The 21,537-nt window shown below is 40.0% G+C and overlaps 1 protein-coding gene across 18 annotated transcripts in view; it reads right to left on the minus strand.

The window, feature by feature from the left end:
- The window catches only part of CCDC7 (coiled-coil domain containing 7), a 288,810-nt gene that overhangs the window by 107,516 nt on the left and 159,757 nt on the right, over window positions 1-21,537 (minus strand). For all 18 annotated transcript variants that reach the window (XM_082854543.1, XM_082854542.1, XM_082854544.1 and 15 more), the window contains 2 exons: window positions 16,227-16,337; window positions 14,166-14,276 (listed from right to left, as the gene is read on the minus strand). In XM_082854543.1, the coding sequence (XP_082710669.1) occupies window positions 14,166-14,276; window positions 16,227-16,337 (222 nt within the window). The remainder of the gene's footprint in view (window positions 1-14,165; window positions 14,277-16,226; window positions 16,338-21,537) is intronic.

Consider the following 21,537-nt stretch of genomic DNA (forward strand, 5'->3'; position numbering starts at 1 on the left):
TCTGATGTTTAGTGTAGCCACCTTCATTAATTATCTTAGCTAGGTCTCCTGGGTAACTTGCTGCAGCTTCTACGTAAGCACTTGCTGCTTCCCCTTGCACTTTTGTGTTATGGAGATGGCTTCTTTCCTTAAACATCATGAGACAACTTCTGCTAGCTTCAAACTTTTCTTCTGCAGCTTCCTCACCTCTCTTGGCCTTCATAGAATTGAAGAGAGTTAGGGCCTTGCTCTGGATTAGGCTTTCGCTTAAGCAAATGTTGTGGCTGGTTTCACATCTTCTGTCCAGACCACTGAAATTTTATCCGTATCAGCAATAGGCCTGTCTCGCTTTCCTATTATTTGTGTGTTCACTAGAGTAGCACTTTTAGTTTCCTTCAAGAACTTTTCCTTTGCATTCACAACTTGGCTATAGTGTGGAGCAAGAGGACTAGCTTTTGGCCTTTCTCGGCTTTCAACATGCCCTCCTCACTTAGCTTAATCATTTCTAGCTTTTGATTTAAACTAACGTGCAACTCCTCCTTTCAGTTGAACATACAGAGGCCATTGTAGGGTTATTAATTGGCCTAATTTCAATATTGTTCTGTCTGAGGAAACAGGGAAGCTAGAGGAGAGGAAGAGAGCCGGTAGAGCAGTCAGAACACACATAACATTTATCAATTAAGTTTACCATCTATATGCGTGTGGTTTGTGGTGTCCCAAAACAACTACAATAATAACATCAAAGCTCACTGATCACAGATCACCATAACAAATATAATAATAATGAAAAAAGTTTGAATATTGTAAGAATTACCAAAATGTGACACAGAGACATGAGGTGAGCAAATGCTTTTGGAAAAATGGCACCGATAGACTTGCTTGATGCAAGGCTGCCACAATTCTTCAATTTGTAAAAAATGCAGTATCTGCAAAATGCAATAAAATGAGGTATGCCTGTAAAGCACAGTGCCTTTCTAGGAAAGCAAAACTCTGAAGATCCCATGGGGCACTTTTGAGAGGTGATACAGAGGTCCATCAGACACTCTCAAGTGATACTAATGGATCACATGCAAGAGCCTGAGAGTTCCATGGGTGCTTCATCAGCCATGCTCATGTGTCTCAAAAAGGACTAGTGGACCCTGGGGTTTCTTTGGGGAGTGCTAGTGACTTTTTACGTAAGCTTTTCAGGTATAAGGGGGAACAGCGGTCCTTCCCTTTAGTTTCCACCCCCTTGCCCAAACTTGACTGAACTCCATGAGTCAAATTACAGATCCAAAAGAGACACTCATAGGAAAGCTAGGGAAGCAATTCTCTAGCTACTGATGGGAACAAAATTCCTTCCTCTAGTGATGGGAACAAAATTTGTCAGAGACCCTGAATTGCATCCCAATACTACTGTTAACTGTAAGCATGTCCCTGGCACCAAAAGACAGCCTAAAACAAAGTGAATTTTTGTTGGAACTTATGCCTAAAATGTAAAATAATGAAGAGCCTTTTGGGATTACTTCACCCCAGCAATCTGAAGCTCTCAGAGACTTGGGTAGTTTGCCTCCAAGATGGAGGAGGTAATCTTGTTTTACTTACTAAGAGAATGGTACCTCTGGTATGTGACCCCCACTTTCAGAGTACAAAACAGCAGCTACTTTGCCTAAAGAAGAAGATGGCACTGGGATGAAAGGATACAAGCACTCAAGATCATTTGGGCTCTGAGAGATTTGACCCCATGCACCATGAGTTCCTTGCCACTAAACAGCAAGGAACTCATGGTTCCATGGTTGAATTATACTTCCAGTGGATATAGTTTCCTTGTGAGCCACCCTAGTGGTGTCTTAGATGTACAAATGTGGGGTAAGAACAATAGATGATGAGACTGTCAACAAGACTCAGATTTCCAGGTTTGTTCACGTTAACTTCTTCTGGTTACTGAGCTCAATTAAACCTCCTCACAAGGCCACATTGATCATTCTGTAACAGTCCAGATCTTCACTGACAAATCACTGAGTTAAAAAAATGTGGCTACTGCCCAGAAGGCAAAGACCAACCAGTAGAAAGAGCAATGTAAAAATGGTAAGCCTGTTGCCCCTCTTAGACCATTTGGGCTAGATCCTTCCCAAAGAGATCTCTGGATCCAGGTTACTCAACAAAAGCTTCCCAAAGAGGAGACTGATGGACTTTCCCACCAAGAACTTATGGTCATAGAGTGAGTGGGCCGTGGGATCCACTAGGCTGCTCCACTAGAGTCTGCAAGGTCATGGCCTTACGATTAATACAAGTGCTATTCCCTCTGCTCCTCCCAGTGAACCTGGGGGTAGGGGTGGGGAATTAAAATCCCCTATTAACTTTTAACCAAGTTTTTCAGCTTTTAAAAATAAATAAGACTAGTGGCTGGGCCAAGGTTTCTATGTCTCTAGTGGGGAACAATGGTCCTATATCAGGTTAAGAGTTCAATGGGGAACTAGGGGAGAACCGCATTTATTGGGTCTCCTGGATACTGGTGCATAGTTAACTGTGCCCTCCACAATCCCTGACACTACAATGAGGGGGTTATAGGTTAAATTGTTCCCACTTCCCCTCTACCAAGAGGGAATTCTTATCCCACGGTACCTTAGAATGTGACCTTATTTAGAAATAAGGTCTTTACAGAGGTAATCAAGTTAACATGAGGTTATTAGAGTGGGTCCTAGTCCTTATAAAAATGGGAAATCTGAGCACAGAGACAGACAAACATATGGGGAGAGCACCTTGTGAAGATGAAGGCATAGATCAGGGTGATGAATCTACAAGCCAAGGAATGTCAAATGTTGCCAGAAAACCACCAGAAGGTAGGACAGAGGCAAAAAACATCTTTTTTGCTCGAGTCCTCAGAAGAAAACAATCCTACCAATATCTAATCCCACACTTCTACCATCCTGATTGTAGGACAATATTTTTTTAAGCCATTCAGTTTGCGGTCCTTTGTTATAGCAGTCCAAGCAAACTCATATAGATTTCTGGTACTGGGAAGTGGGCTACTGCTGTAAAAAAAAACTTTAAAATGTTGAAGCCAAAGAACACCAAATATTGCTAGCAAACCACCAAAAGCTAGAACAGAAGTATTGAACAGATTATCAATAACAATCCCTCAGAAGTGACCATCCCTGCTGACACCCTGATATCAGACTTCTAGCCTCCAGAACTCTGAGACAATAAATTTCTGTGTTTTAAGTCAATGAGTTTGTGGTACTTTGTTACAGCAGTGCTAGGAATCTAATACAAAGAAGAAACAAACAATGCTCTCTGGTTTTGAGTCTCAGTCCAATACCATCAGAACCTTTACCAGATACAACTATAAGTGGGCCCCACTGGAGCATTACAATTGTTATGACCACCATTGTAATGGCTCCCACTATTGAATATATATTGGTACAGATGTACTGTCTAAGTGTATCCCTGCTTGAATTCACTCCAAAGTCCTGAAGGTAGTTGCTGCAGTTAGGGACATTTTATGGCATGTGGGGACCATAAACCTACCCTCCTAACACTGTGCAGTTCTACTGTTTACCAGTAAGGTATCAATGGACTAGCAGAGAAAAGATATAGCTATCCTAATTGCTGAGCTTAATGGAGCCACAGTTTTCTGAGACTAATTCTCCATTCAGTAGCCCTGTTTGACCTGTGCACCTGGCCTCAGTCGCGTAGAGACTCAACTGATCGTGGCTCAATGCTGTAGTGCAGCCCTGGGCACTGGCACTAACTGACTTTGGGACTGTCACAGAGGCTACTACCCAAGATGAAGAAGTCTGGTGTACTACATCTCAAACTCTCTCTTCAGTATCACTGTCCACACAGATGATCAGAATAGGTATAGATATAGGTATAGGTATACATATAAAAACTGGGGAGAGTCTGACTCCAGGCCAAAATTCTATGTGTGATCTTTCAGGCTCAACCATGCACAATTACAGAGGCCTTATCTGGCAGCTGTCATTGGGAAAAACTTCACACCCCATACTATATTTGAGGCACAGCCAGTGCACTGCAGGCGTTGGAGGTAGTTGCAGTCATGGACTAAGATCCATCCGGACTGGCATATCTGCATTCTAGCTCAAGTGTATCCATTGGGAAAACTCCTTATGAGGCAGAGGATACCTCAGGTGAGGCATTATACTGTTCAGAACTTCTGCCTAGACCATCTTACTGGGTGGCCTTAAAAACTCTTTTTCCATTCTGGTTCAACACTTTTCCATTCTAAGCCCTCTCTCTTCTACTTCCTCGTGGCACTTGGGTCCATAAAACATCAGAGGCTTTTGGGGGGACTTAGTCCACAGTAAGATGTTCCTCTCACCTGCTCTGATGCACATGACCCACCTCTGGGCCATTCTGTGGGGCAAATAAAACATTGGTGGAGCTAGGGCCCTTTCTTGTTTAGGCTCTTGCTTATACTATCTCAGTAAATAAATAAATACTTAATTGTTACTTTCAGTTAGTCTTAATTTACCAACTAAAAACTGGAGGCTCACTTTTTGACAAACTGACACACTGAGCAGGCGGTCGATGAAACACAATGCTCTTCTAGAAAAGCAAAATACTGAAACTTCTACTGGGCAACTTTGGGAGATATGAAAAAAGTCTTTGGGGGTGCTCTGACATAGTACTAGTGGATTGTTTGCGTGAGTCCAGCAGGGCTCGTTATCAGCTATGCCAGTGATTCTCAGACAGTGACAGTGGATGCCACAAAACACTCTTGGAGAGTGCTAATGGATTGTTTACATAAGATTTTCAGTTCTCAGGGGAATGGTCCTTCCCTTGAGCTCCCAACTCCCTGGCTGAGTTCCCACAGTAAGTCCAATTAGAGAACCAACAGAGGGACTCTAAAAAAGCTAGGGAAGCAATTCTCTAGATGCTGATTATTGTTCTCTGATGATGGATCCAACAATCAGAGACTCTGTGAGTTGAACTGTATCCAATGACTACTGTTATCTCCAAGCACATTCTTGGTGCCAAAACAGAGCCCAGAACACAGCAGTTATTAAAGCTTGTCCCTTTAATTAAAAATAATGTAGAGCCCTTTGGAATCACTTTATCCAGTGACCTGAAGAGGCCTTAGAGCCTTGGGTAGTTTGATTCTTTAATGAAGGATGTAATCTTATTAAACTTAGCAAGAATGGTGCCTGGTGGTATCCATCAATACAGATCCTTCCCACTTTTACTCAGACCTCTAAGCTTTCATAAATAAACGTGACTAGAGGTTAGACAAGGTCTCTATGTCGCCAGTGGGGAACTGAGGACATATGCTAAGGTCAGAGTTCAAACTGTGGAGGGGAAATACTGCATTTCTTGGGCCTTTTGGATACTGGTGAATAAATTTCTGGGATTTCGACAGTCCCTTATAAAAGGATGAGGAGGAAACAGATAATTCTCTGTAGTTTTAGTCCACCCACCACTAGGACTCTTTTCCAAACCCAACTATGAGTGAATGCCCTTTGGACCACTACAAACCTCCATTATTGTGGTTTCTACCACCAAATATGTTATTGGTAGAAATGTATTTTTTATATCAAGCAGCACTAACCACCCCCCACCAAGATAAGATTTACAGTTAGGGTATTTTAGTGGGGTATGTGAAAGATTATGATCTACCAAACTACTGGCAACTAGCACCTCTGTCTACCAAAAACAAAGTCACAGGCCTTGGTAATAAAAAGGGGCAACTGTCTTCATTGTTGAGCTTTCAAAGGCCAACAAATATCTGTAAACTATTTCTCCATTCAGTAACTCCACCTGGACTGTGTGCAAGACCTTTGGTACCCAGACTCTAAATTGATTAGGGTTACACAAAGCGTTAGAGCTACCTATGGCACCAGTGGTACCTGACATTGTGACAGTTATAGAGGTTATATCATCCAAGATAAAGAATCTTGGTGTCCTGTGGTTGACATCACAAACGCCCTTCTCAGCATCCCTCTCCATATGCATGTTCAGAATTAGTTTGTTGTACGCAATATGGGTTGTATTATACCACTAATGTCCTTCCATGAGACTCCCTAAATTCTCTACCTGTACTAATGCATAGGTAAAGACTTGGAAAAAGTCCTGCTCCTTGAGGGAGCACTAACCTTCCACTCTATTGATGAAATCATCCTAGTGGGCTCAGACAAGGGCACTACCCAAAAAGAACTGGATGTCCTGTTCACCTACGAGTATCATGTAGCTAGGCTGTTATTAACAAGGTACATGGACCTAAAAATGAAGTAAAATTCCTGGGCATGATCTGTAAGGGGCATAATCCAGGGAAGATGACTGTCATGCTTTCGGCCCTCTCTGTCCCCCTAAATAAAAATCATCTGAGCAATTGGTGGGACTATACAGATAACGCCACACTCTCACAGGGATCACACAACACCCAACAATCTGGTTACCATAAAGATGACTACATTTGGCTGGGGCCTTGATGGACAGGATCCCCTGGAAGCCATTCAACTGACTACCCCAGATGCCCTTTTTGTGGACCCCTCTGATTTTCGTTTGCTGTTTCAGTTAGGACTCTCAGTAACATCTCTCTTTGCCTACTGGAATCTATGGCAGAAGGCCACTACCATACATCAGAGGCATTCAATGGACTTTGGGTCCACAATCTGCCAGAGCTGGCTAAAAATTGCATATCCTTTATGAGAGAGTTGGTGCATATCCTTTATGGGACAATTATTGGTCTGTTATTGGCCTTGAGAGCATGACCTTGGTCATGTAATAATCTTAGGACAAGAAATTCCAACCAAAACATAGAATACATTTGCTTTTGTTCTATAGCTTTGTTAGGGTATTCATATCTTATGTCAAAGTTTAAAACATCTATAAAATATATGTACAAAGACACATTCATGAACCAAATAAAGTTCTTCTGATGTATTTAATGTAAAACTCTATAGAAAAGGACTTGGGATTAGCTCAAGATGGTGGAGTAGGAGGACATGACTTCACCCCCTTCTTACAGAACCACCAAAATCACAACTAACTGCTGAACAACCACCAATGAAAAAAAGCTAGAACCTACCAAAAGAAAGATACCCTATATCCAAAGACAAAGAAGAAGCCAAAACGAGATGGTAGGAGGGGCACAATCACAATAAAATCAAATCCCATACCCTCCAGGAATCCAAACACAACACTAAAGTTAGTCATCAAATCACAAAGAGAACAAAAGAGGGAGGGAAGAAAAAAGACCTACAAAAGCAAATCCAAAACAAGTAACAAAAAGGCAATAAGAACATACATATCGATAATTACCTTAAACATAAATGGATTAAATGCTCCAACCATAAGACATAGACTGGCTGAATAGATACAAACATAAAATCCATATACATGCTGTCTGAAAGAGACCCACTTCAGATCTAGGGACACATACAGACTAAAAGTGACGGGATGGAAAAAGATATTCCACGCAAATAGAAATCAAAAGAAAGCTGGAATAGCAATACTCCTATCAGACAAAATAGACTTTAAAATAAGGACTGTTTTACAGAGTCAAAGAAGGACACTACAATAAATAAACAAAGAAGGACACTACATAATGATCAAGGAATTAATCCAAGAATAAGATATAACAACTGTAAATATATATGCACCCAATATAGGAGCACCTCGATATATAAAGCAAATACTAACAGCCATAAAGGGAGAAATCAACAGCAACACAGTAATAGTGGGGGACTTTAACACCCCACTTTCATTAATGCACAGCTCATCCAGATAGAAAATTAATAAGGAAATACAGGCCTTAAATGACACATTAGATAGATGGACTTAATTTATATTTCTAGAGCATTCCATCCAAAAGCAGCAGCACATTCTTCTCATGTGCACATAGAACATTCACCAGGACTGAACACATGCTGGGCCACAAAGCGAGCCTTGGTAAATTTAAGAAAACTGAAATCATATCAATCATCTTTTGTGACCACAGCACTATGAAATTAGAAATAAACTACAAGAAAAAAAAACTGTAAAAAACACGAACACGTGGAGGCTAAAAATATGCAACTAAACAACCAATGGCTCACTGAAGAAATCAAAGAGGAAACCAAAAAATGCCTACAGACAAATAAACATGAAAGCACAATGATCCTATGAGATGCAGTAAAAGCAGTTCTAAGAAGGAATTTTATAGCAATACAATCTTACCTCAGGAAACAAGAAAAATCTCAATTAAACAACCTAAACTTATGCCTAAAGGAACTAGAGAAAGAAAACAAACAAAACCTAGCTAGTAGACGATCAGAGAAGAAATAAATGAAATAGAGATGAAGAAAACAACAGCAAAGATCAATGAAACTAAAAGCTGGTTCTTTGAAAAGATAAACAATATTGATAAACCTTTAACTAGACTCATCAAGAAAAAAAGGAGAGGACTCAAATCACTAAAATTAGAAATGAAAGAGGAGAAGTTGTGACACCACAGAGACACAAAGAATCATAAGAGACTACTACAAGCAACTATATGCCAATAAAATGGACAGCCTGGAAGAAATGGACAAATTTTTAGAAACGTACAGTCTACCATGATTGAACCAGGAAGAAACAGAAAATATGAACAGGCCAATCATAAGTACTGAAATTGAAACTGTGATTAAAAAACTCCCAACAAACGAAAGTCCAGGGTCAGGTGGCTTCACAGACAAATTCTATCAAACATTTAGAGAAGAGTTAACACCTATCCTGAAACTGTTCCAAAAAACTGCAGAGGAAGGAAAACTCCCAAACTCATTCTATGAGGCCACCATTACTGTGATACCAAAACCAAACAAGGATACCACACAAAAAAGAAAACTACAGGCCAATATCACTGATGAACACAGACACAAAAATCCTCAACAAAATACTAGCAATCTGAATCCAACAATATAGTAAACAGATTGTACACCATGATCAAGGGGGATTTACCCCAGGGATGCAAGATTTTTCAAGATCCACAAATCAATGAGTGTGATACATCACATCAATAAACTGAAGAATAAAAACCGTATGATCATCTCGATAGATTCAGAAAAAGGTTTTAAGAAAATTCAACACCTATTTGTGATAAAAACTCTCCAGAAAGTGGGCATAGAGGGCACATACCTCAACATAATAAAGGCCATATATGACAAACCTACAGATAACATCAAACTCAACAGTGAAAAGCTGAAAACATTTCTTCTAAGATCAGGAACAAGATAAGGATGTCCACTCTCACCACTTTTATTCAACATAGCTTTGGAAGTCCTAGCTACGGAAGTCAGAGAAGAAAAAGAAATCCAAATTGGAAAAGAAGAAATTAAACTGTCACTGTTTGCAGATGACATAATACTATAGATAGAAAATCCTAAAGATGCTACCAGAAAACTACTAGAGCTCATCAAAGAATCTGGTAAATCTGCAGGTTACAAAATTAATACACAGAAATCTGTTGCAGTTCTACACATTGACAATGAAAGATCAAAAAGAGAAGTTAAAGGAACAATCCCATTTACCATCACATCAAAAAGAATAAAATGCCTGAAAATAAACCTACCTAAGGAGGCAAAAAACCTGTACTCTGAAAATTATAAGACGCTGATGAAAGAAATAGAAGTTGACACAAACAGATGGAAAGATATACCATATTCTTGGCTTGGCAGAATCAATATTGTCAAAATGACTATACTACCCAAGGCAATCTACAGATTCAATGCAATCCCTATCAAATTACCAATGGCATTTTTCACAGAACTAGAACAAAAAATCTTAAAATTTGTGTGGAGACACAAAAGACCCCGAATAGCCAAAGCAATCTTGAGAGAGAAAAACAGAGCTGGAGGAATCAAGCTCCCTGATGTCAGACTATACTACAAAACTATAGTCATTAAAACAGTATGGTACTGGAAAAAAATGGGACTATAGATCAATGGAATAGGATAGGAGGCCCAGAAATAAACCCATGCACCTATGGCCAATTAATCTATGACAAAGGAGGCAAGACTATACAATGGAGGAAAGACAGTCTCCGCAATCAATGGTGTTGTGATAACTGGACAGCTACATGTAAAAAAAAGAAGTTAGAACACTCTTTAACACCATACACAAAAATAAACTCAAAATGGATTAAAGACCTAAATGTAAGACTGGACACTATAAAACTCTTAGAGGAAAACATAGGCAGAACACTCTCTGACATAAATGGCAGCGATATCTTTTTTGATCCGTCTCCCAGAGTAATGGAAATAAAAACAAAAATAAACAAACGGCACCTAACTAACCTCAAACTTTTGCACATAAAAGGAAACCATAAACAAAAAAAAAAGACAACTCACAGAATGGGAGAAAATATCTGCAAACGAAGCAACCAACAAGGGATTAGTCTTCAAAATTTACAAACAGCTCATGTGGCTTAATAGCATAAAAACAAACAACCCCAATAAAAAAAAAAATGGGCAGAAGACCTAAATAGACATTTCTCCAAAGAAAACATACAGATGGCCAAGAGGTACATGAAAAGATGTTCAACATCACTAATTATGAGAGAAATGCAAATCAAAACCGCAATGAGACATCACCTCACACCAGCCAGAATGGCTGTTTTTGCACCAGTACAATACTGTCTTTATTACTGTAGCTTTGTGGTATAGTTTGAAGTCAGGGAGCCTGATTCCTCCAACTCCGTTTTTCTTTCTCAAGATTTCTTTGGCTATTCGGGGTCTTTTGTGTTTCTATACAAATTGTAAGGTTTTTGGTTCTAATTCTGTGAAGAATGACATTGGTAGTTTGATAGGGAGTGTACTGAACCTGTAGATTGCTTTGGGCAGTATAGTCATTTTCACAACACTGATTCTTCCAACCCAAGAACATGGTATATCTCTCCATCTGTTTATGTCATCTTTGATTTCTTTCATCAGTGTTTTACAGTTTTCTGAATACAAGTCTTTTGCCTCCTTAGGCAGGTTTATTCCTAGGTATTTTATTCTTTTTGTTGCAATGGTAAATGGGAGTGTTTTCTTAATTTCTCTTTCTGATTTTTCATTGTTGGTGTATAGGAATGCCAGAGATTTCTGTTCATTAATTTTGTATCCTGCAACTTTACCAAATTCATTGATTAGTTCTAGTAGTTTTCTAGTGGCATCTTCAGCATTGTCTATGTATAGTATCATGTCATTGGCAAACAGTGACAGTTTTACTTCTTCTTTTCCAATTTGTATTCCTTTTATTTCTTTTTCTTCTCTGATTGCTGTGGCTAGGGCTTCCAAAACTAAGTTGAACAAGAGTGGTTAGAGTGGACATCCCTGTCTTGTTCCTGATCTTAGTGGAAATGCTTTCAGTTTTTCACCATTGAGTATGATGCTTGCTGTGGGTTTGTCATATATGGCCTTTATTATGTTGAGGTAGGTTCCCTCTATGCCCATTTAATGGAGAATTTTTATCATAAATTGGTGTTGAAATTTGTCAAAAGCTTTTTCTGCATCTATTGAGATGATCATATGGTTTTTATTCCTTAATTTGTTAATGTGGTGTATCACACTGATTGATTTGTGTATATTGAAGAATCCTTGCATCCCTGGGACAAATCCCACTTGATCGTGGTGTATGATCCTTTTAATGTGCTGTTGGATTCTGTTTGCTAGTATTTTTTTCAGGATTTTTGCATCTATGTTCATCAGTGATACTGGTCTATAATTTTCTTTTTTTGTGATGCCTTTTTCTGGTTTTGGTATCAGGGTGATGGTGGCTTCGTAGAATGAATTTGGGAGGGTTTCTCCCTCTGCAATTTTGGAAGAGTTTGAGAAGGACTGGTGTTAGCTCTTCTTAAAGTTAGTGAGGATCAGTGGCACTTCGTGGGTGGACCTCCTTAAGAGTGTCTGACAGCAGAAAGTTTGATCAAGGAGGCTAAGAGGAACACTCAAGTCCTTCTTCCTCAGCTAGAAACCATTTGGGCTGTGACAGCTTTGGCCCACCAGATGGGTTATCTATGACTAAAACACATGTTTAGACCAAGTTTCCAGAGGATAGCAGCCCTGCAGACTACACTGGTGGTCCCTTGGTTCTACAATGAGAGAGTGACAGTGGTGGATGATGAGATTGTTAACAAGACTCTAAGTTCATTAGTGCCACTCCTGCTGGTTATCAAGCTCAATTAAAGCTCCTCATAACATCAGGTCCGTCTGTTAGTGACATAATCCAGAACTTAACTGACAAATTCCTGGGCAGGGAAAATGTAACTACTGCCAAAATAACAGAGAGAGACCATCACATAAGGTGACATGAAAATGGTAACTGGGAACACACTAGTGGAGAATTTGGGTAGTGCTCTCCCAATACCTCTGGGTCTGTTTTTTAAACAGTGGGAGCTCAAAAGAAGAGATTAATGGGTTCTCCACTTAGGAACTCATGGCCAAGTAGCATACCTTAAGGGGCCAAATGGCAACCCCTATAGGGTATGCCAGGTAATAATGACCCCTATGACTAACAGAAGTGCTATTTCTTTTCCTTCTTCCAGCAAATTCTAAAATGAATCATAGAGCCTTACCAACTTTTACCCAAACTTTTTGGATTAAACAAGACTATGAAATGTCCAATGTTCCTAAGTCCAGAGTGAAGAAGTGAGATCCTATGCCAAGGGTCAAAGTTCAGAGTACACATGAGGGAGAATTGCATTTCTTGGGCCTTTGGTAATGGTCCACAGTTGATGGTGACCCCCAATCCCCTGGAATGAGAATGAGAAAATTGATAATGCTCTCTGATTTTCTGTCTGAAGCCAACACCACCAAGATCCTTACCCAGCCTGACTACAGGTGTAACATATCATTATTGTGGCACCACTACTGAATGGATTATTGTTATAGATGTATTATCGATATGTATACCGGATTACACTTACTCTAAAGCCTAAAGGATATTATTGCATTTAAGACCATTTTAGTGGGGCATATGGAAGACTGTAAACCTACCAAACTATTACCTGCTAGCAGTATTGTCTCTCAAAAACAGCATTAATTGCCTCAGGAATTCAAAAACAAACAAACAAAACTGCCCCCATTGCTGTGCTTAAGGAAGCCAAGGTTCATTATCTGAGTTTTGCAAAAGGCCTTGGGTACCTGGAAACTCAAGCAAAAATCAGGCTCAGTGATGTAGTACAGCTATGGCAATAGCATTACCTGACACTGTGACTGACATAGCTTTTGCCCAAGCTGAGGGAAATAGGTATGAAGCAATTCACATTGCAAATGCCCTTTTCAGCATCCCTGTCCACACAGATGATCAGGATCAGTTTGCCTTTGGTGTAATGCGTTGCAATACACCTTTAATGTCCTTCCACAAGGCCATGAGCAGGAAGAAGTCCCACTTCCAGATGGAGCCCTAGCCTTCCATATATTAATGAATGCCTCCTAGTGGGTCGAGGAAAGGGTACTACTCAACCAGGACTGTATGCCATTTTGACGCACATGTAGCAACATGTCTAGGACATTACTATGGACAAGGCACAAGGGCTTATGAATCCTGGGAAATTTCTGGGAATAAACTGAGAAGGGACAGTAGCTCTCAGTCCAGAGACAATAACTGCCTAGTTTTAGTCATGCTCAGGTTCTCAGCCCCAACAAACACAAAGGATGCCCAGTGACTTGTGGGAGTATTCAGATACTGGTACTCACAACTTCCCCTACAAGGCCACCTTGATGACAGCACCCATCAATCAGGTAACCAAAAAGACCTTTACCCTGAGTGGGGCCTGACAACAGGATACCCTAGAGACCCTCCAACGGGCTACACAGGCAACCCTTTTCCTTGCCCCCTTGAATCCACCGCCTTTTAGGTTGCGGGTCTCAGCAACCTCTCTGTTTGCCAATTGGAGCCTGTGGCAAAAGAACACTGCCACACATCAGAGGTGCCAGCTGGCTTTGGACTCATAATCTTCTACCGTTAACTGAAAGTAAACACCCTTTGAAAGACTACTGACCAGTTATGGATCTTGGTGGACACTGAGTGCAGAAGTCCCGCCATGAAGTAGTTTTATAACAAGAAATTCCAACCAAATGTTAAATGTTTCTTCTTCTCTACTTGTTTTATGGTATTCACATTTAGATCAAAGTGTAAAATTCCTATAAATTATATGCTCAAATACATATTCATGAACTAAAGAAATAAGTTCTGATGTGATTACTTTTTTAACATTTAAAGGTACCTATAATTGTTATACTTACTACTGTGTTGTCCTCCTCTGGAAGTTATTTGTTTTTGTACTTGCATGGGGAGTTTTGACACTGAATCTTGATGTTTAAGCACAGGATTTTTGTCTGGTGTGTCATCATGAGCTACATAAAGAGATGCATTTAGTTCCTCCATGGAAAAACATATCTAGTATGCAATCTCTAGATTTCAAATTTATAACATATATACAGCAAAATTTTCTCTCATTTTGATAAAGTTATAAGTAAATTACCATAATGTCAGACGTGACATAAAATTTGAGAGGATATTTTTAATGGGCATTTGTTAAAGAAGGTGTAACACTAACATTTCTAGGCAATATCTATTGATCTACCTATCTATATATATCTGTTGTATGTGTGTGTGTATATATATATATAAAAATATATATACACACACACATACATACACACAATATTCCTGCCACGGGTGGTGATCTGAGCATGTATGCCAAGGTCAGAATTCAAAGTGGGGTGGGGCACTGCTGCATTTCTAGAGCCCTTAGGCTACTGGTGCACAGGCGACCATGATCTCCATAGCCTCTGACACCAGGTGCTGGGGGAAAGAGATAAAGCTCTCTGGCTTTTCATCTGAGGCCACCACCAAGGACACCCTTGGTCAAACACTACACTGTGAGTGTATCCTTTCAGGCAACCACAAAACTCCATTTTTATGGTCCCCGCTACTGAATGTGTAATGATGTAGATGTATCTTCTATGTGCACCCACACTCGAATTCAGTTCCCTCATGGGAACTGCTGTATTTAGGGGCATTTTAGAGGGGCATGTGGAAGACTGAGAACCTCCAGACTAAACAGTGCCTCCCACTTGTGTCTCCCTAAACTAATTCCTGGGAAGAAAAAGACATAAACTGCTCTCACTGCTGAGCTTAATAAACAGAAATTTCTCCATGAGACTATTTCCCATTTGAATAACTAACTTGATCTTTGCACACAGCCTCAAGTACATGTGACTCAACTGATTTTGGTAGGTCAATGCTATAGTACAGCGGTGAGACCCGGTGGTACCTACACTGTAACTGTCATACAGGCTGTTTTCCAAACTGAAGGACCTCAATATGCAAATCAAATGCCCTTTGCTGCATCCCTCTCCACATAAATGATCCCAGTTATTAGTTTAACCTTATATGAAAGGAGTTGCAATATCCTACTAATGTCCTTCACATGGCCACCAAATTGCTCAAATATCTATAATCAGGGCACAGCTCATGACGTCTAAGCAGCCTGCTCTCAAAGGGAGGACTAGTTTTCATTCAAGTGGGCCCAGACAAGGACACCCCCAACAAGGATTAGATCCCTGTGAACCCACCAGTAGCTCTTGGCTGGGCCATCAGTACACACAAGGTACAGTTAGTTACCTGGTAACTTAGTGAAATTCCTGGACATGTCCTCTAAGGGGCATGACATCTCATTCCAGAGGATAAGACTGCCACACTTGGGCTAATCAACTCCAATAAATAAAAAGCGGTCCAGCAATTAGTGACATTCTTTGACCACTTGCACTCTCATTTGCCCATGTGGAGCCCTTGATGACACCCATCTATGGGGTTACCAGAAAGGCTGCTTCCTTTCAGTGAGGACACAACCAAGAGGGTGCCCTAAGGACCCTCCAACAGGTCCCATGACCCCCATCTGATGCTTGATTTACAGATCTCAGAAACATCTGTTTGCCATTGGAGCCTATGGCAAAAGGCTGCTGTGACACGTAGAGGAATCCATTGCACTTCTGTACCCATAATTACCTGGAGTCAGCTGAAAGGCACACTACTTTGGAGAGACAATTATTCACCTGCTATTGGGCCTTGGGGCATTCATCTTCTGGTCATAAAATAATCTTAAGAACAGAAATTCCAACCAAAGGGTTCAATATTTCTGTTTTTCTCTAGTTATCTCATGGTATTCACACTTTAGTCAAAGTGTAAAATTTCTATAAAACATATGCTCAAAAAATACGTATCCGTGAACCAAAATAAAAACATCTTGTAATGAGCTTAATTTAAAATCACTTGAAGTCTTCTGTAGCTTTTGTACTTACTAATATGTCTTTCCCCTTTGTGAGGGCTTTGTTTCTTCACTTGAATCTCTGATTTTGACACAGAATCTTGATGCTCAAGCATACGATTTCCATCTGGTACTTCATCCTGAGCTACATAAAGAGAAGGATTTAGTCCATTAAATAAAAAAAGAGATCCCTAGATTTCAAATTTAAAGCAGAGAACAGTGGTATTTTCTCCCATTTATATGAAGTTATAAGTAAATCACCATAATGCGAGATCAGATGTGAAAACTATGAGTCTTAATGAGTGTGTGTGGAAAGTATTTTTTCATATCATTAATATTCCTAATTTTAAATATGTTTTATATTAGTCTCTCATTTTCTGAGTTTTCCTGATGTTTTCAGTTAATACACACTGATAGATCAAACAAGGAAAATAGATATGTTCAAGATTATTCATTGCAGCATACCTGTAATTGCAAAATACTCAAAACCACTTAAGCGTACAAGCTAACGAATTGGTAAGCTAAAGTAGTGTATGTAAACTATGAAAATATAAACTATGGGATATAATGTAGCGCACACAGCTGTACAAATAGGTATAAGAGGAAATGAAAAACATCCTGACAAACTGACTTGGGAGCATTTCTAGGATGTAAGGCTTAATGAAGGAAAAAAACCTGAAAGAGAGAATTTTAACAGGCTAACTTTTAAGAAAGAAAGAAGAAAAGGGGGAAAAAAAGACAAAGATAACTTATCTTCAAAAGATGAAACAGAGAAAATATAAACCAAAAGACAACCTGGAGGGTTACAGAAGTCACTGCAGAAAGTGCTGGCTGAGTTGTACCCAGTGACTACTATTAACTCTTAGCCTGTCTCTGGTACTGATGGATAGCCCGTGATACAGTGAGGTTTTGAAACTCATGTCTAATGAAAAAGGCTCCAGATTTCTCAGTTTCACTTGACCAGCAACCTGAGGAGACTACAGAGACTCCACCATGGAGGAGCTACTCTTGTTAACTTCGTGAAGGACCGTGGCACCTTGTTGGTGGTGTCCCAACAGAACCCCTGGTTCTGAGTTCCCTGACACGGAGCACTTTGTCCAAGGAGGACAAGGAAGGGGGTGGGGAAGAAAAGACACAAACACCTAAGACACTCCCTTTCCTCTTCTGGCTGACATTTGGTTTCTGAAAATTTCCGCCCACCCATGGTGAGTTCCCTGCTGCTGGAAACACTGTCTAGTTATCCAGCAGTGGAGGCTCAAGGAAGGGATGGATGGACTCTACCAAGCATCCTGTGGACAGGTACTGAGCCATGGGGGCCAACACACAGCCCCATGAGAACCAAAATGGTGATGACACTTATTACTAATACACATGCTATTCCTTCTGCTCCTCCCAGCAGTCTCAAGATGAAATGGAGAACTCTATTTTTACCCAGAATGCTTGGCTTATAAAATTACACAAAATTAGGGATTAGCCAAGTCCCTATGTCCCCTTTGGCACCTAAGAATATATGCCAACTCAGAGTTCATAGGGGCAGTGGGGGGAGACTGCATACCTTGGGCCATTTGGCTACTAGTTTACCAATGACTGTTACCTTCACAATCGTGACGCCAGGATGAGAGGAAAACAGTTAATGCTTTTTGACGTATACTTACACCTGGCCATGGTGGGGAGTGCCTTTGGACACTATATACCTCTATTTTATGGCCCCCACTACTGAATATATAACGAGTACAGGTGTATTTTCTATGTGAACTCCAACTCACATCAGCACCAAGCCGTGATGAGCACTACTGCACTCAGGGTCATTTTAGTGGGGCATATGGAAGACTGTAAACCTACCAGACTACCAGTGCCTAGAGATTCGTCTCCAAAAACAACTACTAAGCAAAGAAAAACAAATGCCTGCCCTCTTTGCTGAGTTTAGGTAAGCCAAACATCTCTGTGAGATTACCTCTCCATTCAATAATTGAGTGAACCTGTGCATATGGCCTAACATGCCTACAGACTGGATTACAGGCAGCTTAATGCTATGGTACAGATCAGGACACTGGCCTTACCGAATACTGTGACTGCCATAGAGGCTCTTGCCCAAGCTGAGGGAAACAGGTATAAAGTAATTCACATTGCAAATGCCCTTCTCAGCATCCCTGTCCACACAGATGATCAGGATCAGTTTGCCTCTTGTGTAATGGATTGCAACACACCTTTAATGTCCTTCCCACAAGGCCATGAGCAGGAAGAAGACCCACTCTCAACTAGCTGCCCACTATATTGGTGGCATCCTCCTGGTGGGCCCAGGCATGTGTACTACCCTACAGGGACTGATGCTATGTTGATCCATACTCAGCAACACAGCTGGGTCATTAACAGGGACATGGACAAGGACTGTGTGGGAAAGCACAATACGTATCATCTTGAGGAGATAACCACCAATATTTGTCCTCTTACTCACAACAAATACAAAAGTCCCAAAAATCTGTGGAGCTATTCTGCTACTGACACTCTTACATTCCCCTCAGTGGGATCCTGACTGCAACCAACTATTAAGTTTCCAAAAATGCACCTACATTTGAATGGATCTCAAGCGGATGGTCTGGAGGCCATCCAACAGGCCTCCCAGGTCACACTTCTCCTTGGCCCCTCTGATAATGAACTGAGATACAGCTCTCAGCAACTTCTCTGTTCATCATTTAGAGTCTTTGGAAGAAGGCAATTCCACAAGATAGTGGATTAATTTAGGCTTCTGTATGCCTAACTTCCTGTAGTAGGGTGAAAGGTACACACATTTTGAAAGACAATTATGTGCCTATTATTGGTTTAGTGGATATTGAGTGCATGAACCATGACTATGAAAAATATTACAATCAGAAATACTGACCAAAAGTTTCATAACTTTAGCTTTTATCCTCTAGTTATCTTAGGGTATTTATACTTTAGGTTAAAGTATAAAATTTCTCCAAAATATATATTAAAATACAGATTTATGAACCAAAGAAGATCTTTAGCTGTAATTAATTTTAAATAACTTAAAGTTATCTGTAGTTAGTATACTGACTGTGTCTTTTCTCTCTTTGTTTCTTTATTTGCATTTGGGTTTTTGACATTGGTTCTTGATGCTCACATATAAGATTTTCATCTGATGCTTTATCATAAGCTACATAAGAGATATACTTAGTCCACTGAATAGAAAAATACAACTATTATAAATCCCTATATATCAAATTTATAATAAGAATACAGCAACATTCTCACTTTTCTGAAGTTATAGTGAAGTCACCATAATGCTAGATCTGATAAGACTGTGAGAGGAGTTTAATAAATAGATGTGTTTTGACTCTTTCTCATTATCTCATAAACATTTCCAGGCATTATACATAGTTTATATTTGTCTCTATTTCTCTTAGGTTATTTATATTTTACAGATCACATAGACTTCATAGACCAATCAACAAAATGCAAGTGTACAATTTGCTAATTACAGCATTATTCGTAATTGCATATAAATGTTCATGCATGGGAAACTAGATAAACAAGCTAATACATATACTATAAACTTGGTAAATTATGGTAAATAACATGGTACAAACTGTTGTATGTAGAGATGTAAAAGGAATCAAATGAACCTCTATAAACTGACTTGGAGGGATTTCAAGAAGATAATATCAGTGGAAAAAAAAACACAAAGGTGAAAAGTTGTGTGGTACCTTCTAGGTAAGGAAGAAGGGAAAATAAGGAAATAAGAGACAGAGAGAGACAGAGAGAGAGAGGGGGAGAGAATTAGTGAGATACTTACCTTTACAAAATGAAAAACAAGTGAGATAGAAAACAATGTAGTTGGTTACCCATACGGTAAAAGGGAGAGAACTGAAGAAGAAATGCTACTCCTCTAAGTATACCTTTTTGTATAGTTTTTACTTTTGGAAGCAGGGTCAGGTTCCACATGTTTCAAAAATAAAATTAAATAACAAAAGAGGAACTAAAACTGAAAGCAAACTTAAAGAAATGAACCTACTGAAAGAAAAAAAGTACTAATGCAAGTAACTCATCAATACAATATTTGACATATACCCTCATTCACGGGCAGAAGTGTGGAGAGACTGTAAACACATGACAAAATATTTTCAGGAGGATTGTTTTTCCATACCTATAGGTGAAGAAATTCCAAAATAATTTTATAGGCATAACAAGATGGACCAAATGAGTAAATGTGTTATATTAGTCAGAGAGAGTATTCACGAAGTGGAAGAAAGGACATGCACACATGAAATGGAAGTAGGCAGAACAAGCCCTGAGGGAATGAAGTAGAATTGAAGGTTTCCAAGATTTATCATGAATTCTAAATATGTCTATGCAGGTTTATATACACACGTGTAGGTATACAGGCTAATATATGTGTATAACTACATATGTATGTACAAGTACATATATAAAAGTGTAATATACTTAAGAAACCTGACGCCAGGCTGGATCTCATGTGTGATCTTTCAGGCACAATCACAGACAATTATAAAGGCATTACCTGGCAGTTACCATGGGGAAAAGAAGTTTCTCAACCCACAGAGACTTGATGCATAGCCAGTGCACTGCAGGCACTGGAGGTGGTTGCAGTCAGGGACACAGCCCTTCCACCCCCATCACTCTCTCAAGTACACTGCATTCTTAGCCCAGTCACCGTCAAATGGAGGCGGGAGGTGGGACTTGACTGGGACACTGTATTGTTTGGGCACTGCTACTGCCTAGACTACCTTATGGGGGGTGGGCGGGGCTTGAAGAAACTTTTCTCAGTTATGATTCAGTATTCAGGATGTTTCTACTCCCATTCCTCCCACCACTACCTTTTGAAGGCGTAGGACCCATAAAATAGCAAGAGCCTTTTGTCTGGTGCTCCTTCAGCTGTGAGATGATCCTCTCCTACATCTCATACCAGTTTGCACTGATACATCTAACCCTCACCCACTGCTGTTTCAAGTGGGAAAATAGAACATTGCTAGAGCTGGGGTCCTTTACTGCTTGAACTATTGAGGTAAGTGAACAAAGGTTTGTTACTTTTAGTTTGGTTTGTTATTTTAATTGACCAACTCAAAAACTGGCGTTTCTCTCTCAGACAGATTGGAGCAGCAAGCAGGGTAAGTGAAGCTCAATGCCTTTTGGGAAGGCACACTTTGGGATGTGCTCAGTAAATCAGTGGGACATTTCTGGAGTGATGGGGGAGAGGGTACCATTAGCCAGAGGGTATCATTAGCCAGAAGTCTGAGAGCCCCCTGGGGCAGCCAGGCCAATGTGCTTTGGACAGGGCTAGCAGACCACACAGGGTGCTCTAGGAGAGTGCTATTTTATTTTTA

This window comes from Leucopleurus acutus (assembly GCF_964270905.1).
Source record: "Leucopleurus acutus genome assembly, chromosome: 1".
Lineage (NCBI taxonomy): Eukaryota > Metazoa > Chordata > Mammalia > Artiodactyla > Delphinidae > Leucopleurus > Leucopleurus acutus.